Source organism: Fusarium oxysporum, chromosome X (genome assembly GCF_013085055.1).
Source record: "Fusarium oxysporum Fo47 chromosome X, complete sequence".
NCBI classification, from domain to species: domain Eukaryota; kingdom Fungi; phylum Ascomycota; class Sordariomycetes; order Hypocreales; family Nectriaceae; genus Fusarium; species Fusarium oxysporum.
The window spans coordinates 2,012,449-2,026,656 of record NC_072849.1 but is presented as its reverse complement, the minus strand read 5'-3'; the positions used below and the strand labels follow the sequence as shown (position 1 = coordinate 2,026,656).

Below are 14,208 nucleotides of genomic sequence, written 5' to 3'. Positions count from 1 at the left end.
CCTACCAAGACTACAGGCAGGAATTTCGAGTTCGAATTTAGCAGCTTGTCTTGAAGCGAGGTATGTGACGGAAATCCTGGTGGTTATCTTGGTCTCGCGTCTTCTCCGCCTGTCCCTGAAGTCCTCAGCCGACAAGAGGCCACCGACTCCAAGAATACAAGTGGTACCTTTGGTGATGTTATCGATGAAGCAGTGTGCCCTGTGGTACCGAAAAATCCCCCGCAACCAAGAGAATTCGACATCACAGTTCGCGAAGAAAAAACAGACAGACGTTTCGAGTTCGACTTCAGCGATTTGGTCGACCCTAACGCAAAAGTAATCAAACCAGCATCGAGTCTGCGCGATTCGTTTACTAATCTGCCCTGTATTTTGACGGAATAGAAGACGTTGACTAAGAATCCAAACGATACCCCTGGTGACGTTGGAAATGAGGCAAATCCCCTCTTGAGTTGACAGACCTGACAACTGATGCTTGGGTCACGGGACTTACCTCGTTTAGATGGTGTTTCTATTAGGGGTAGACCGACCGTGTTCTTTAGACTAAAAGCACGCTTCCTTCGCAGACTTTAAGACAGTGGCATGTAATTTTAGTCGGTCGCTATCATCGCCAATCTCTGTATTAGCGCGAACGTTTAGATAAGGACAACGAAGGAACGACGTAGGAGATTTCGTCTGATGACGGATTGGTAAACATCAACCACTATGGAAGACGGATTCTCGTATTATTGGTCCTGTGGTATTTTCAACCTATGGTATATTCGATCTGTTTATGGAATTGAAACCCATTAATTATACAAGCCCGTTTTATGTGTTGTCACAGCATATCGCAGACCCTTTGCCATAATTACTACATCTGCCAGATCGCGAAGTTGGCAGATGTATATATAATACTCCTGGCATTTTGAATCGCACGACAGACGGAAATTATTAGTTGGAACCTGCCACCAACTTGATAGAGACACAGATTCGAGGTTTGACCAGAAATATGATGTGTTAGCAATGTCGGTCTGCATTGTCTGGCTATATAGCTATTGATATAACCTCTTGCCCTTTCCCAGACCACAAACCATTACCAAAAGCTTGCCATCCCTCATCCCATCGGCCTCCATGTACTGCTTCGCAAACCACAAGCTGCAAGCTATTGCCCTCATGCCATGGCCTGTCCGTCACCAAAATCCGAGATCTATCTCGCTCTTCGTCAGACTAAGACTGCTCTTCGCTAGACTAAGGTTCCTCATCGATGGGAAACCTATTAATCCATTCGTCGTACTCTTCGTCGGTCAGAGTGTCTTTATACCACTGGTTTCGTAGGTCCAAAAAGGCCTCATCTGGATCGTAACGCTCGATGTTTAAGAGTGTGACCAAGGCCTTTCCGCCCCGGTGAAACGCCAGGCGCAGAAGAGAATCCCAGTTGTAGTTGTTCCAAGTGGCATGGTCGGTCTGATTGATAGGATGACCAGCATCCTTTGCGGTATGACAGACCGAGTTTGCCATGCCCTTCCAATCTGTGATCTCCTCATCACGCATTCGCCAATGACTCTTCAGAAACACGACCAGCTGGTCCGCTGGTCCGTCTACGGTCGGGGTCTTTAAAGCGTGTTCCATATCCGCTTCCAGCGCCTCCAATCCTTCATCTCGTGCCATCTGGGCAGGATCGACTCGACGCCGAAGTCGAGTCTCGTTAGCCACAAATAGGCCGTTGACCTCTGCTCGACTGACAGACGAAGATTCACGCAACTTGGCTACGCTTTGGGCCATCAGCGTATGATTGTCGATTTCGTGGTCTCGACAAGCAAACAGTCGGTCTTTATGCTGCTTGATTACAGCAACTGTTTTCTGATGAGCCTTTGGTAGGCTCAAAGCCACGGTCTCAATGGCCCGGATTGACCGTCGGGCTGTATCGGTCTCGACGTTGAGGATTTCTTGGCTGATGTCGTCTTCCACCTCTACCTGTGGGAGGATCGGGGCCTCAAGTAATCTCGAGTCAAGGTCAAAGTCCTCCGACTTTGCCCATCGATTGAGGACATTACGGCGAGCCTTAGAGATGAGTGGGAAGATCTCTTCTGTAACCTCTTCCTCGATGGTCGACCCAAACATTTCCTTCGTGCTTTCTGGGTCCATCAGTCTATCCAGCCAATGCGCATTTCGTCGGTCCCATTCTTCCGCTGTGATCACCTTTGTAATCGGTGCTGTTGGCAGAGTCGGTTGGAATGGGTAAGGCTGCATAAATCCAGTCGGTATCTGCTGAACGTTTACGGCGTTTGCTGGAAATGGCTCTGGAACGGCTTCAGAGAGCTTCTTGCGCTTTTTGGTCTGTGCCTTGGTCGACTTTGGAACCGGCAGATCAAGCGGCACTGATTCCTCCTCGCCTCTTCTTCCAAGCATGAGGAGCTGGCCTCGCGATCCCTTGCCCCAAGAGATCATTTCGCCCAGCTCAATCGCCGACCGCAAGTGGTTAAAGACATGAAAGCCACCGATGATGGTGATTCCACGTCCGTTCGGCTCCCCATATGCATCGGGCCTCAAGTCCATCGCCGCGATCAGGCAGAGGATTAAGTCGGGCGCCATCGTCAAGACGTAGTGAGGATACCGCGCACTTGCGGCGCGTAGCAGATCTGCTTCGGTGTTGATACGCTTTTGTGCGCCCCAGCCAGAGAAGACCTTGGCCTGGAAGAAGTTGGTGCTGCTGATATATTTTACAGCCATGTTGAAGATGACTGGGTATTCGTCCGAATCAAGGCCGACTGTTCGCATAGCGTAGTGGATCATGAGCTGGAAGGTCTTGATTGGCACTTCCTTTTTTGGTTTGCCTTGCTCAAGGTCTGCTCTATCCTTGACCGACGGTTTTGCCATCGTGTTGTGATCTGGCTTCGGACCTTTGCTTACAATCTCGTCGGTGTCCCCGATGTGGATGTGAGCGGGCACCTCCCCATCCTTCAATATCCCAGCTTCGTCTTCGCCCAGTCCCTCTTCGAGCTCATCTGTGGGATGGCTGATCTTCTTGGAACCCGTGACTTTGAGTTCCCCATCGGTTGGTTTTTTGGGCGGTCTAGGTAGATGCTTTTCGTCGTCGGTCTTTTGTTCCTCATCATCCGAGTTCTCAGGTTCGTCGCTTAGTTCGTCCAATAAGTCGTTGAGTGCGTCGCTTGATCCGCCGCTGTCGCTTGATTCGTCGCTCAGTGACTCGTCATCTGAGTTGATTTCAATTGGTTCGGACGGACCTTTCTTGTCGGTGTTGGTCTTCTTGAGCTGCTTGGGATTGCCCCCTTGTTTCGTAGGTGGCTTCTTTCGCTTCTTGCTGTCTGTCATTTTCTTTGATGAATGAGTCTCCTCCGGCTGTGTAGAGTTTGTCGGACCCAGGAGTCTTGAGGGATTCTGTTCCTGATCTGTACTGGAACTAAGAGCACCGGTCGGCTTGGGACGGATAGGCTTGTTTTGCAAACGAGAGCCACGGGACGAAGGAGGGCTTGTGGGCACCAAGGGAACAGCAGACTCGTCGTCGGCATCGGAAAGATTGAGGAAAGCAGCTGCTAGGGCTGCATCAGGCTCGACGTGATCCATCGGTTCGGTTTGTTGTGTCGGATTCTCTTGTTCGTCAACCTTATCGGAAAGATCGTGAGCAGGTGTATGAATCGTATCGGGCTCGACGTGATCCATCGGTTCGGTCTGTTGTGTGAGGTCCTCTTGTTCGTCTGATTGGTTAGTAAAGACAGATTCTCATTGAGGGGAGTACCAGTTTGCGATACCTTCTGCAGAGTTCTTTGTCGGCGAAGCTGAATTGTTGTTATTGTTGGTATCGTTTGGTGCCGCATGTGTGGGCGCTGGGGTCCCGCTGCTTGACTCCGAGGTCTGATCTTGCTGCTGCGATCTAGACGTCGCGCCGATGCCGCAGTACTTTAAAAAGTTCATTAACCGAGTCGCCTTGATCTGTAGATTATATAAATGAAGTGTTATTATATTATAATAAGATGCGCGTTGTGGGTGACCGATCCAAGTCACGTACTGATGTGTTGGAGATGTTGCGGGAGGCGAGCTTTTGGTGTTGAGAGAAAGTGGGTCACTGAACAAGATATAGGAGCAACCAAAACAACATCTCCTGGATTACCGTTCGTCCTCGCGTCGCTTAGTCTCGCCGATGGAATTCAAGTCGACTATGCCGCAGGGCAGACCAATGCAAGAGACATCGACAAATTGGACAAAGATCGATGTTCGCCAAGCATCTGCCAAATATATTTACAGAAAAACAGACGATCATCCTGGCGTCGTGTAATCTCTGAAGCGTGTATTTATGTGAACAGAGGGCATTCAAGTTAATGATGCCGCTCAAGTTGGCAGTCTCATATAATGAGACATTAGTTAATTAGATAAAGACCGACAATTCTAAAGAGACTCCTGGCCACGGCTTTCACGGGTTCATTGAGGTACGTACTCAGGCGAGGTGGTGTTGGGTGAGTTGGGTCGTGACCCAGGTCTGCTCCTTCCCCCTGAGGACGACACAGATTGCATCGTGAAAAGAATCCCGCCAATTCTTTTCCCGTTCGTTCTCACAACAAAGCAATACAGAAGATCAACTGAGACTCGACAGACGCTCTAAGAATTGCCTCCAGACCACTACCTTGCGAAAGACAGATCCGCAACGGACTCTTTTGTATTAATTCGTGCAGTGAGATAGACAAATTTCTCCGGCATGGCTTCAGATACCAACCGATTTCCGCGGCCGACGACTTCACGAAAGCGCAGACATGCTGCGTCCAATGCTTCCAAAGCTATATCGGCCTTGATCGCTGATGGCGCCAGATCCCACCCCGGCCACTCCTCCAAGCAAGAGGCGCATGGCACAAGACGAATCGCCCTACACCAATAACTCCTCCTTCGCCGAGTCCTCAGCAGACGAATCTTCACCCGCGCTGACGGAGAGCTCTCCTACCGATAGCGAGTCCTCGGATGAGAGTAGCGCTGTTGCGACAGGACGAAGTCCCCCTTTATGACCCGTGCCGAAGTGGTTGACTTTTGCTGAGAAACTGCGGAGCCATTCGCTCCTCGTCCGCCTCCATGGATCTTGCGCCAATCTGCTGTATCGCGGACCATTTATACATCACCACGTCTTGCACAGGAACACCCGACCTTCTTCTTTACAGCGATCACGATTCACGGATCAGACTTTTTCTGGCTGCGCCCTGTTATTCAAGCCGGGCAGGATGCATTAGCAAAAACGGGTGACCAACGGAAGATGTGGCAGGCACGTAGTGAGCCGCAGATCTTGCCAACCAATAGATCGCGGCTGGAGTCTCTCCAACCAGGTTATGCTCTTGCAAGATGGAAGAGAAAGCCACCAAGCATCATACCTGCGGCGTTTGTGGCATTGAAACCCTCTGTGGCACTCTCCACCTTGACTATTCGTCGGGCCTCCGGGTATGCAACACTTGTGGTAAACGAGGGCATCAAGTCTTCTGACTAAAGAATGGTTCAAAGAACGGAACGACATGTTCCATCGGACTGGAAATGAATGGCGAACTCGGTAATTATTCAAAGCCCCTGTTCTCCTCGATTATGATTATTCTTATGATGAGTTTGGGACGACTTTAGAATGGCTTTTAGAAAATTACAGTATTATCATCATAAATTTATATGAGTTTAGGAGACGGCAAGACCCACTCTCCACTCAAAATAACCTGATCGCAAATACAATCATCGAAAGCAGCGTTAGTTTCATGTACTTGCAATTGAAGTCAATGTCAACATATGAGGATACTATGTACAACGCATCCATATATACCAAGAACAATAAAGACATCACCTCAGTCTCCGACTCATAATCCATCATTCATTCATCCACTCATTTTCTTGACCTCTCACCCCTTAGCATCCAGAAGGAAGAGCGAAACTCTCGGTTCGGCTGGAAGCACTATACTTGGCACCCGTTCCAAGACCACGCTTGGCAAAGCCCTTCCAGATCTCGCACTTGTTAGCTCCCTTGGTAAGAGCGGTGTCGGCATCGATGATGGCGTCTCGGGCCTGGACCATGTTGGGGTTGCAAGGTTGCCTATTAAACGTTAGATAAGAACTCCTACACATCCCAGAGACAACTTACAGCGACATTCCATCCACTACTAACTTCATAGCAAGATATTTGCCATCTGTGGGAACGCCGTTGTTGAATTTGGGTTCATCCGCATCATTCTTCCCGTGCTTGTCGATCAAGTTCCACATAACCTCATACAGGACAGTAGCCCAGTAAGTACCAATGGCATGTACTCCACTGAGACTGTTAACACTCTTGTAAGTGTATGGGTTGGTGGTAAGGCTTGTGCTGTAAGGATACGCCCGGATACCGGCTGCGTTGTTGTACACCCAGTCACCCATGACCTTGTTGCTAGCGCGAGTATCCTTGGATTGGATGTGAATGGCAGTAGCCATGAAATCACCCCAACCTTCACCCATACCACCAGATTCACCACCAGGAAGACATCCAGAGTTGGCTGGACCGCCAGTAAGACGGTTGGAGAGACCGTGGGTGTACTCGTGGATGACAACACCAGCGTCGAAACTGCAGTCGCGCTGGGGTGTGCTGTAAGTCCAGAGGTACATTCTCATTCGGCCCGGCTGGCCGTCTGCAGGTGTAGCGAAGTTGGCGTTGTTGGTGCCACTTCCGTCCTGAGCGTTGAGGATAACCATGTCGCTTCCTACACCACCCTGACCATTGTTGTTGGTCTGGAAGTTACCAGCCTGTTCGGTAAAGCCAAGAAGATACAGGAGATCGTGGTACTTGTTGGCTGTGTAGAAAAGTTGGGCGATGGAAGCATCGCGGTAGGTGGTGGGTGTAGTTGTGCTGGTGGAGTAGTCATACTCGAACTTCAGCGAAGGACTATCAGGACGGTAATTGTTCAGATACGTGGAGCCCCCTGAAGGATTCACCTGTGCAATTCCATTGTTCCCGCGGGTTGTGGTGTAGTTGTTTGAGCCGTCGCTGAGCCAGGTGAACTCGGAGGCCTCGAGGTTCCAGGGGTTCTCAACAGTACTGCGAGATCCCTTGGACGGATCATTAACACCCCAGGGGCTATGATAAACTGGTCAATTCTTTCCCAATCGTCAATTTACGGAAATACGTACTAGACCTTGTATGTCGCCTCATTGACGTAGTCAACAACACCAACAACCTCATCAGTCTTGGCAGCATTGACATAAGTCAGCAGCCAGTTGTCAACAATATCAGTCTCAACTCTCCATGTGAGTTTGAGCTCCTTGTTCTCATCAACGAGGTAGGTGAGCTTAGCCTCAGGCTTGCTAACAGTACCCTTGGTACCAGTGAAGGTGTAGTGGTTCTTGCTCTTCTTCTCAGCCTTGGCCTTCTCAGCCTCAACGGGGAGAGAAAGGACATCAACAGTGTCCTTAAGAGCGTCTACGGGGTCTTTCTCGTCACGCTTGGTAAGAGGGCCGGGAATCTTGCCCTCGTAGAAGCTGTTTCCGTAGGAGAAGACCTCGCCGTCAGCGCCAATCTGTATTCGTGTCAGTTTATCCCAGATCATCTAGAAACTTCGGAATACTCACATTGACGTTGAAATCAGCATTGTCGATATCAATACCATTGACAGTCTGCTTGAAGTGGATATGCGCAATTTTGTTGGTACCAACATAATGATCGTTGACCATACGGAAAGTAGCCTTGGGGAAAGTTGACTTGACCAAGTCCTTGGCAGTCTCGGTGTAGTCGGCTCGCTTGGTGACGACTTTGGCACTGACATCATCAGGAACCTCGTCCTGAGGAACGTACTCGGCCATGGGAGGAAGCTTAAAAGCTTCCAGGTCAAGGCCACGCTTGCTCAGCGGTGAAGGGTTAGGAGCCCTTCTGCTGGGATGAGCACCAGCGAGGCTGGAGAGGCCGATGAGGAGGATAGAGTCGGAGAAACGCATCTTGATGAGCTGCACTAGAGTGAAGTGCTTAGTTGATGATGATGTTCGTGAAGTTCAGATAGACATGTTCGAAGGATCTATTATATACTTCTACAGTCTACAATACTATGCTTCCAGTCATCCACGCTTCTTTCCAACTTCCCAATTCAACCGGGACTTTTGTATATCTTGGCCTCGAATATCTAAAAGCTCATAACTATCCACTGACCTGTTCTGGGATATAAGCGCTGCAAGAAGGGTCTTTTGTCTAGGCACTATCTCACAAACACTACAGTCATGCGACATTGCCATCTGGGGTCACTTATTCCTGGCCATCAGTCCCGCTAAGGGTTAGCACGTCATCTTCGTAATATCTCGGCGGCAGCGAGATAGGAAGGTCTTCTCGGACAAACAACAGCCGAGGGAATAAACGGCTCGGGACGAACCATCGTAGATTTACAATTTGGGGAAAGGGTGCGGAGTGTATAGCTTGATTGGTATGTATGCGCCGAAGACTAGTAACTAGTCACTATTGCAAGCTTAAGAGTAAGGTTAAGCATGATAAACCTTCTTAGCACATCATCGGAGCATTTAGGGCGCTAGAAATGAAGTGGTGCAGTCATAGATATGATCATACTAGCATAGGGAATGAAAGGGCTGTGGACAAAAGACACTATCTACCATCCCAACACCACTATCCAAGTAATCATGCCCCAAAAGGAAGTCCATAGTCCAGATCACTACACCGCAATATACTCTGATCTGCAAGATAAAGACGCCAGACTATTTCTGCACTCTGCAAGCGCCTCGACGGCCCCTGCGTCTTCTTGGCAAAGGTTCTTTTTAACGAACGACATCCGTGTGATCTACCACGACATCCCTGCATATCTGGGGACCTTCCATGTTGGGCCATGTCTCCCGGCAATACCACCCTCAATGCGAGACGGTGGGCCAATCAATTATCACTCCGCTGTTTATGACTTGCAGGAAGGTTGATTGTTATCTATTGTAAAGAGGGGTAGTTGGGGAGCTGCGAGATTTATTAAGGCTCGCTTGGGTATGTGAACTGCCTTTTACATGCTTGTGCTATGATGTTCTGATTGATATCATCCCGCTTTTGATATGGAAGGTAGTATTGCTTGTTAAGTGAGTGCATCACGCGTGTATTAACGAGTCAGTGACACGATGTTGTATCTTGCAGATACGAAGCGGCCTCATTATCAGCCTTTCTTGATACCATGATCAGAGGGACTCCAAGAAGCTCATCGCCTTTCACAGTCACGTACTTGAAGCCTTAGTATTGATGAAGCATCCTCAAGTCGGCGCATGAGGGAATAACCGTAAGAACTCTCACAAAAGGCATGCCGACTTGACAAATATCCATTCGCCCGAGAGATTATCGTCGGATGACTTTAGTGATAGATCCATTCGACTTGCCAATTCTGTCAAGCTTCGAGGCTGCTACTGGCCAAGACTTCCCCACGCCTTGGCTTTTCAGGTCAGAATGGTCTGTGGGTTCGCATGATCCAGTAGAGACTCGGCATACATTGATGTACTATTGTAGGATGTGTCAAGGTACACAAGGAATTATATCGCTGAGATAGCAGATAACCTATTCAAATCACATGTCAAAGATTCAACTCATTCTGTTCCTGGATCTTTTCTATGATATTGCGTTTCTAAGATGGAATGCATGACATCAGAAAAACAGTTTCGAATTATGTTATGGTTCATGACACATGGAAATGCTTTGATAATAATGTTGCCAGGCAAAAATCACTATACAGTTGACGTACTATTTTTTTGGTTATTGCAAGCAATTTAATATAATCTTATATATTGCGCAACTGAGATGTTGATCCTTCTCACCTCAAAGCGCTAGGTTTCACTCTCCATAACCTATACCTGACCTAAATACAGTCTGTCTTCCACATAGCGGCACCAACCCAGCCATAATGAATAAGGATATATTGTTTTAAAATCGCGGAAAGGGAAAGGAAGATGAAACTTAAATAGAAGGCTTAAGAGAGATTAGACTTACATCTCGCAACCTAAAACATTTGGTTATGATTTTAAACGATGAGGGATACAACAAGCTTCTTCGAATTTTGAGAATCCCAAGCTTGCATAAGCATAAGATCCGCCCACTCGCGCTTTCAAGACTTCCCATGAATTCCATTTTCCCCGGATCAAAAAAATTACCCCTTCATATTAACGGGACCTCATTGGCTTTAGTTACCATCGGCCAAATTGGCCGTTGCAGCCCCACTTTTAAGCCGGCGAATTTGGACACGAGAAACTCGCCATGATCCATCTAGACAACACCATGGAAAGCGTCCGGGAACACTAGTAAAATATGGAACTCGTATGCCAATTTGGCCGTTGATTTTCGAAAGATAGAGTATGTCGAAGGAAGACTGGTTGTTGTCATTCCTAGGAAATTGCCTATATAAAGACCTCATGTTCAAGCTCTTGACTAAAATCATCACCAACCACCAATACACATTCATCCTTCATATAATTCAGCTTGCCTATCATGTCTCGTACCCTAGCTCTTGTCACTGGCTCAACTCAAGGCATTGGCCTTGCAGTTGCCAAAGAGCTCGCCATCAAGCACAACTACCATGTCCTTCTTGGCGTTCGAAACACCAAAGCCGGAGAAGAAATCGCCTCTGATCTTCGCAAAGAAGGCCATGAAGCTTCAGTCGTAGAGCTTGATCTCACCTCTGCTGACTCCATCGACAAAGTAGTCAAGCATATCGATGAGAAGTACGGATATCTCGATGTTCTCATCAATAACGCTGGTGTTTTGCTTGATAGGCAGGAAGGTCTTTCGACCTGGGATCTCTTCTCCAAGACATTCACTACAAACGTCATCGGAAATGGTTGTCTGACTCAAAGCCTCCTCCCACTCGTGCGCAAAGCGAAGAATTCTCCACCGCGCATCGTATTTGTAACGAGCGTCATGGGCAGTCTCACCAAAGCAACCGACGAAACCACGACCTATTACAACATTGACTACAAAGCCTATGACGCGAGTAAAACGGCAGTCAACATGCTCATGTTCAACTTCGCACGCGAACTGGATGCTGTTGGTGGGAAGGTCAACTCTGTTTGTCCGGGACTGGTAAAGACAGGCTTGACCAATTATCACGAGTGGGGAACGAGCCCTGAGACTGGTGCCGAAAGGATCGTTGAGATGGCGACTATCGGGGAGGATGGGCCTACCAAGACCATTAGTGACCGTAATGGAGAGCTTTCTCTGTAGAGAGCAACTGTATATCATAGGATGGTAGTTTAGTGATTGCCTAGGTAGTCACCTGCGTAAGCGAAACCCTGTCCAGGTTCTTGGCCGCGGGATTTTAGCGTTAAATCCGAAGACCATTTCTGCTTACCAACCTGCACCTGTATTCTCTTCCATGCCATCCCCAATTACGAAAACTCGTATCAATTACAATGGAGATTTTGTCAGAGCCTCTGTTCTTTCAAACGTGTCAGTTATGTGACAAGACTTTCACTCAGGGTATATCCGCCCGAAGCATTCCCCACCAGTTGCTGACCATCGCCAGAGCACCCATACAAGCGACACGTCAATTATTGCCGCCGCGCTCAGACTCAACGCAAAGGACGCCCAAAGTCTTGTACTTCCTGCAGAATAGCCAAGACGAAATGCGACTTTGGTCAGCCATGTTCGAGATGCACGAAGAAGGATCTGCGATGCGCTTATGGCCGTACAATTCGCAATGGAGCTGCGACGACGATTGAGCATTACCAGAATCTCAATGCTCGGTCAAGCAACGAGCTGGAGGGCGTCAATGGATTAGTTTCCTGTGAGCCTCCGCGTGTTTCTCTTGAGTTAGACGAGTTCGCAAGCGACTTCATCTCGTCGCTGAACAACATATCTACCGATCCGTCTGAACTCATGCCAAATTCTCTTGACGTTTTCCCGCCCAGCATCACAAACGATATGCAGACTCGCGTGCCGCCGAGATCGCTCACCTCCAAGGGAGATCTAACACGCGTATCTAATCGCCTTTCAAGCATGCAGCACGCGTCGAGAGTCATCATGCAGATGCTTTACGCATATCCGCAGATGATGCTCCGTCGGCAAACGTTCCCGCCGTTCATCCATCCCCATTGGCATTTGAAAACTCTCCCTGAGACGTTGGGCAACTGCATGAGTCTTTCTCAGCTCTTTGCCGCGAGAACACCGGAAACCCAGTCGTTCTTGTGGAGAATGGTCGCTGCTGAGGAGGGGCGCTTTCGGGAAAAGGTAAAGATGACGAGCTTTTTCGAGTAGCATCGGCTAATACGAACCAGTTGCATACGTTTTCTCCTCGTGAGGTGCATTTGTGTCTGGAGGCTATGATTATCTATATGATGATGTCGATGAGTGAAGCCGACTCAGAAAGCAAAGAGCGAACTTCTAGGCTCTTCGAAACAGCTGAGGTCAGTGCTGTCAAGCTTTACCATGAATATTGAGCTAATTCTGTACTAGCTCATCGGTACCCGATTCCTCGATTTCACCGGTAGCTACTCGACCTCTGAAATATCTGAGCCAAGTTCAACATGGCAAGACTGGATATTCGCAGAATCACGCCGCCGAATGTCCTGTCTCTGGCTTATCATAAGCTGCGTGATAACCATCGAGAACGGCAGGACGTGCAGTAGCTGTAGCGATGTGCAGAATCTTCCTCTCCCATCGAGCAAACTGCTTTGGGAAGCTAGAAGCCTCGAAGAATGGCAGACGGAGAAGGCTTTCTTTGATATGAGCTGTCCTATCGTTACATTGGGTGAGCTTGTTGAAGCGAAAGGAAACGCGGGAAATCCGGTTGAAGCTCAGAGGTTGCAGAGTTGGGAGATGGGGAGCGATAAGATGACCGCCATGTTAAATATTGCTGTTGAGTTTGTATGGGGCAACGTTTTATAACGGTTGACTATCATAACCGTTTTTTGATACTGTATCACAGTGCGTCGGTGCGAACCCCAGAAGCCCCACTGAGGGATGAGAATACCCTTGCATCGGCATTTGAAGTCGCGAACCGTGCGACGAGCCTCGAACAACGCCGCGTCATTGTCCAATATGATCGGCGGAAGATTCCAGCCGATGATGGTTTTGCATAAAAAAAAGCAAAACTCCAAAAGATAACAAATTGGAGAAGACAGGCTGAGGCATGATTGCGTCAGATACGCCAGATCACATGCACGACGCCACCTCGCGTTTTGAGCTTGGCTCCGTAATAAATCAGGCGCGTTCCCTCTCACAATCCAAACCTTCATCAACGCGATCGATCAGCTTGCCTTACGCGTGCGTACGTTGACTTCCTTTGGGTGCCATGTGGGTACACCCATAGCTCCCGCTCACCGCAAGCATGCACTTACATCATGTACAGTTACCTCCTTCATTCATACCCTATACAATCACTGGTGCCATACCCATGCCCAGGATGAGAGGTCCAACCCCTCCAACTTACCCTCCCACTCCGCCGCCTTTGCAGAGGAAGAGAAAGGCCAGTGATGCGGTTCCGAAAAGCGAAAACGACCATCAGTCACAGACGCTTCCTCCTTCACCCAAACGGACTCAACGCGAATTATCATTCATCAGCATCTCATCAGGCGGCCATGAAGACGCCCAGCATGACCAATTGGAACCCCTCGACGATCGACCAGTCATCAACACTGAACCAGAGCTTCCTGATGAGCAGAAACACCTGCTCGACACCATTGTGAGCGGCAGACACAATGTCTTCTTCACTGGTTCAGCTGGCTGCGGCAAATCAACCGTTCTCAAAATCGCCATCAGTCGATTGAGGGCACTAGACATGGACGTTAAAATCTGCGCACCTACAGGTCGTGCAGCTGTGCAAATCGGCGGCACGACTACTTATTCTTACATGGGATGGTCGCCTGCCTTTATCCAAAAAGGGATAGCCGCGCTCCGGGAAATTACATTCAAGAACAAGACTACTCGTAAGCGTATCAGAAGAACAGAGGTACTGATTATCGATGAGGTTAGCATGATCAGCAGCGATTTCTTAAACTGCATGAATGAGTGCTTGAAATATGTGAGAGCGGACAAGCGACATTTGCCCTTTGGCGGCATTCAGAAGCAGGGCTTGGGCTGAGGCCAACTTTACCTGTTTCAACTTGAGAGACATTCATCGTCAGAACGACCCCACTTTCATCAAAATCCTGCAGAAATGCCGACTTGGAATCCCCTTCACTGAAAACGATATAGACCTCCTCATGAATCACGACTGTGAAGTTGAAAACGCGCCACAGCTCCTCTGCACCAGAGAAGAGGTTGACCCGATCAAT

The 14,208-nt window shown here is 48.7% G+C and overlaps 5 protein-coding genes across 5 annotated transcripts; 3 read left to right on the top strand and 2 right to left on the bottom strand.

Annotated features, from left to right (window-relative positions):
* Window positions 1–1,224: 1,224 nt before the first annotated feature.
* Window positions 1,225–4,506, bottom strand: FOBCDRAFT_207653 (uncharacterized protein; the record flags this gene model as incomplete). The annotated part of the gene is made up of 3 exons (XM_031191725.3): window positions 1,225–3,692; window positions 3,747–4,060; window positions 4,430–4,506. The coding sequence occupies 3 exons, from the start codon at window positions 4,504–4,506 to the stop codon at window positions 1,225–1,227; spliced, it is 2,859 nt and encodes a 952-aa protein (XP_031032956.3).
* A 281-nt stretch (window positions 4,507–4,787) lies between these two features.
* Window positions 4,788–5,458, top strand: FOBCDRAFT_280572 (uncharacterized protein; the record flags this gene model as incomplete). The annotated part of the gene is made up of 2 exons (XM_059611585.1): window positions 4,788–4,950; window positions 5,019–5,458. 2 exons carry the CDS (start codon window positions 4,788–4,790, stop codon window positions 5,456–5,458), a joined length of 603 nt encoding a protein of 200 aa, XP_059467971.1.
* Window positions 5,459–5,767: 309 nt separating this feature from the next.
* FOBCDRAFT_191249 (Fungalysin metallopeptidase-domain-containing protein) lies at window positions 5,768–7,911 on the bottom strand (the record flags this gene model as incomplete). Its single annotated transcript, XM_031191723.3, has 4 exons — window positions 5,768–6,043; window positions 6,092–7,057; window positions 7,111–7,496; window positions 7,549–7,911. The coding sequence occupies 4 exons, from the start codon at window positions 7,909–7,911 to the stop codon at window positions 5,860–5,862; spliced, it is 1,899 nt and encodes a 632-aa protein (XP_031032954.2). The 3' UTR covers window positions 5,768–5,859.
* Window positions 7,912–10,217: 2,306 nt separating this feature from the next.
* On the top strand, window positions 10,218–11,198 carry FOBCDRAFT_232854 (uncharacterized protein). The gene has a single exon (XM_059609908.1). The coding sequence runs from the start codon at window positions 10,427–10,429 to the stop codon at window positions 11,156–11,158; it is 732 nt and encodes a 243-aa protein (XP_059467970.1). The 5' UTR covers window positions 10,218–10,426; the 3' UTR covers window positions 11,159–11,198.
* A 97-nt stretch (window positions 11,199–11,295) lies between these two features.
* On the top strand, window positions 11,296–13,014 carry FOBCDRAFT_191245 (uncharacterized protein; the record flags this gene model as incomplete). The annotated part of the gene is made up of 5 exons (XM_031191721.3): window positions 11,296–11,413; window positions 11,460–12,163; window positions 12,211–12,339; window positions 12,389–12,795; window positions 12,861–13,014. Exons 1-5 carry the CDS (start codon window positions 11,347–11,349, stop codon window positions 13,012–13,014), a joined length of 1,461 nt encoding a protein of 486 aa, XP_031032952.3. The 5' UTR covers window positions 11,296–11,346.
* Between the last annotated feature and the right edge of the window lie 1,194 nt (window positions 13,015–14,208).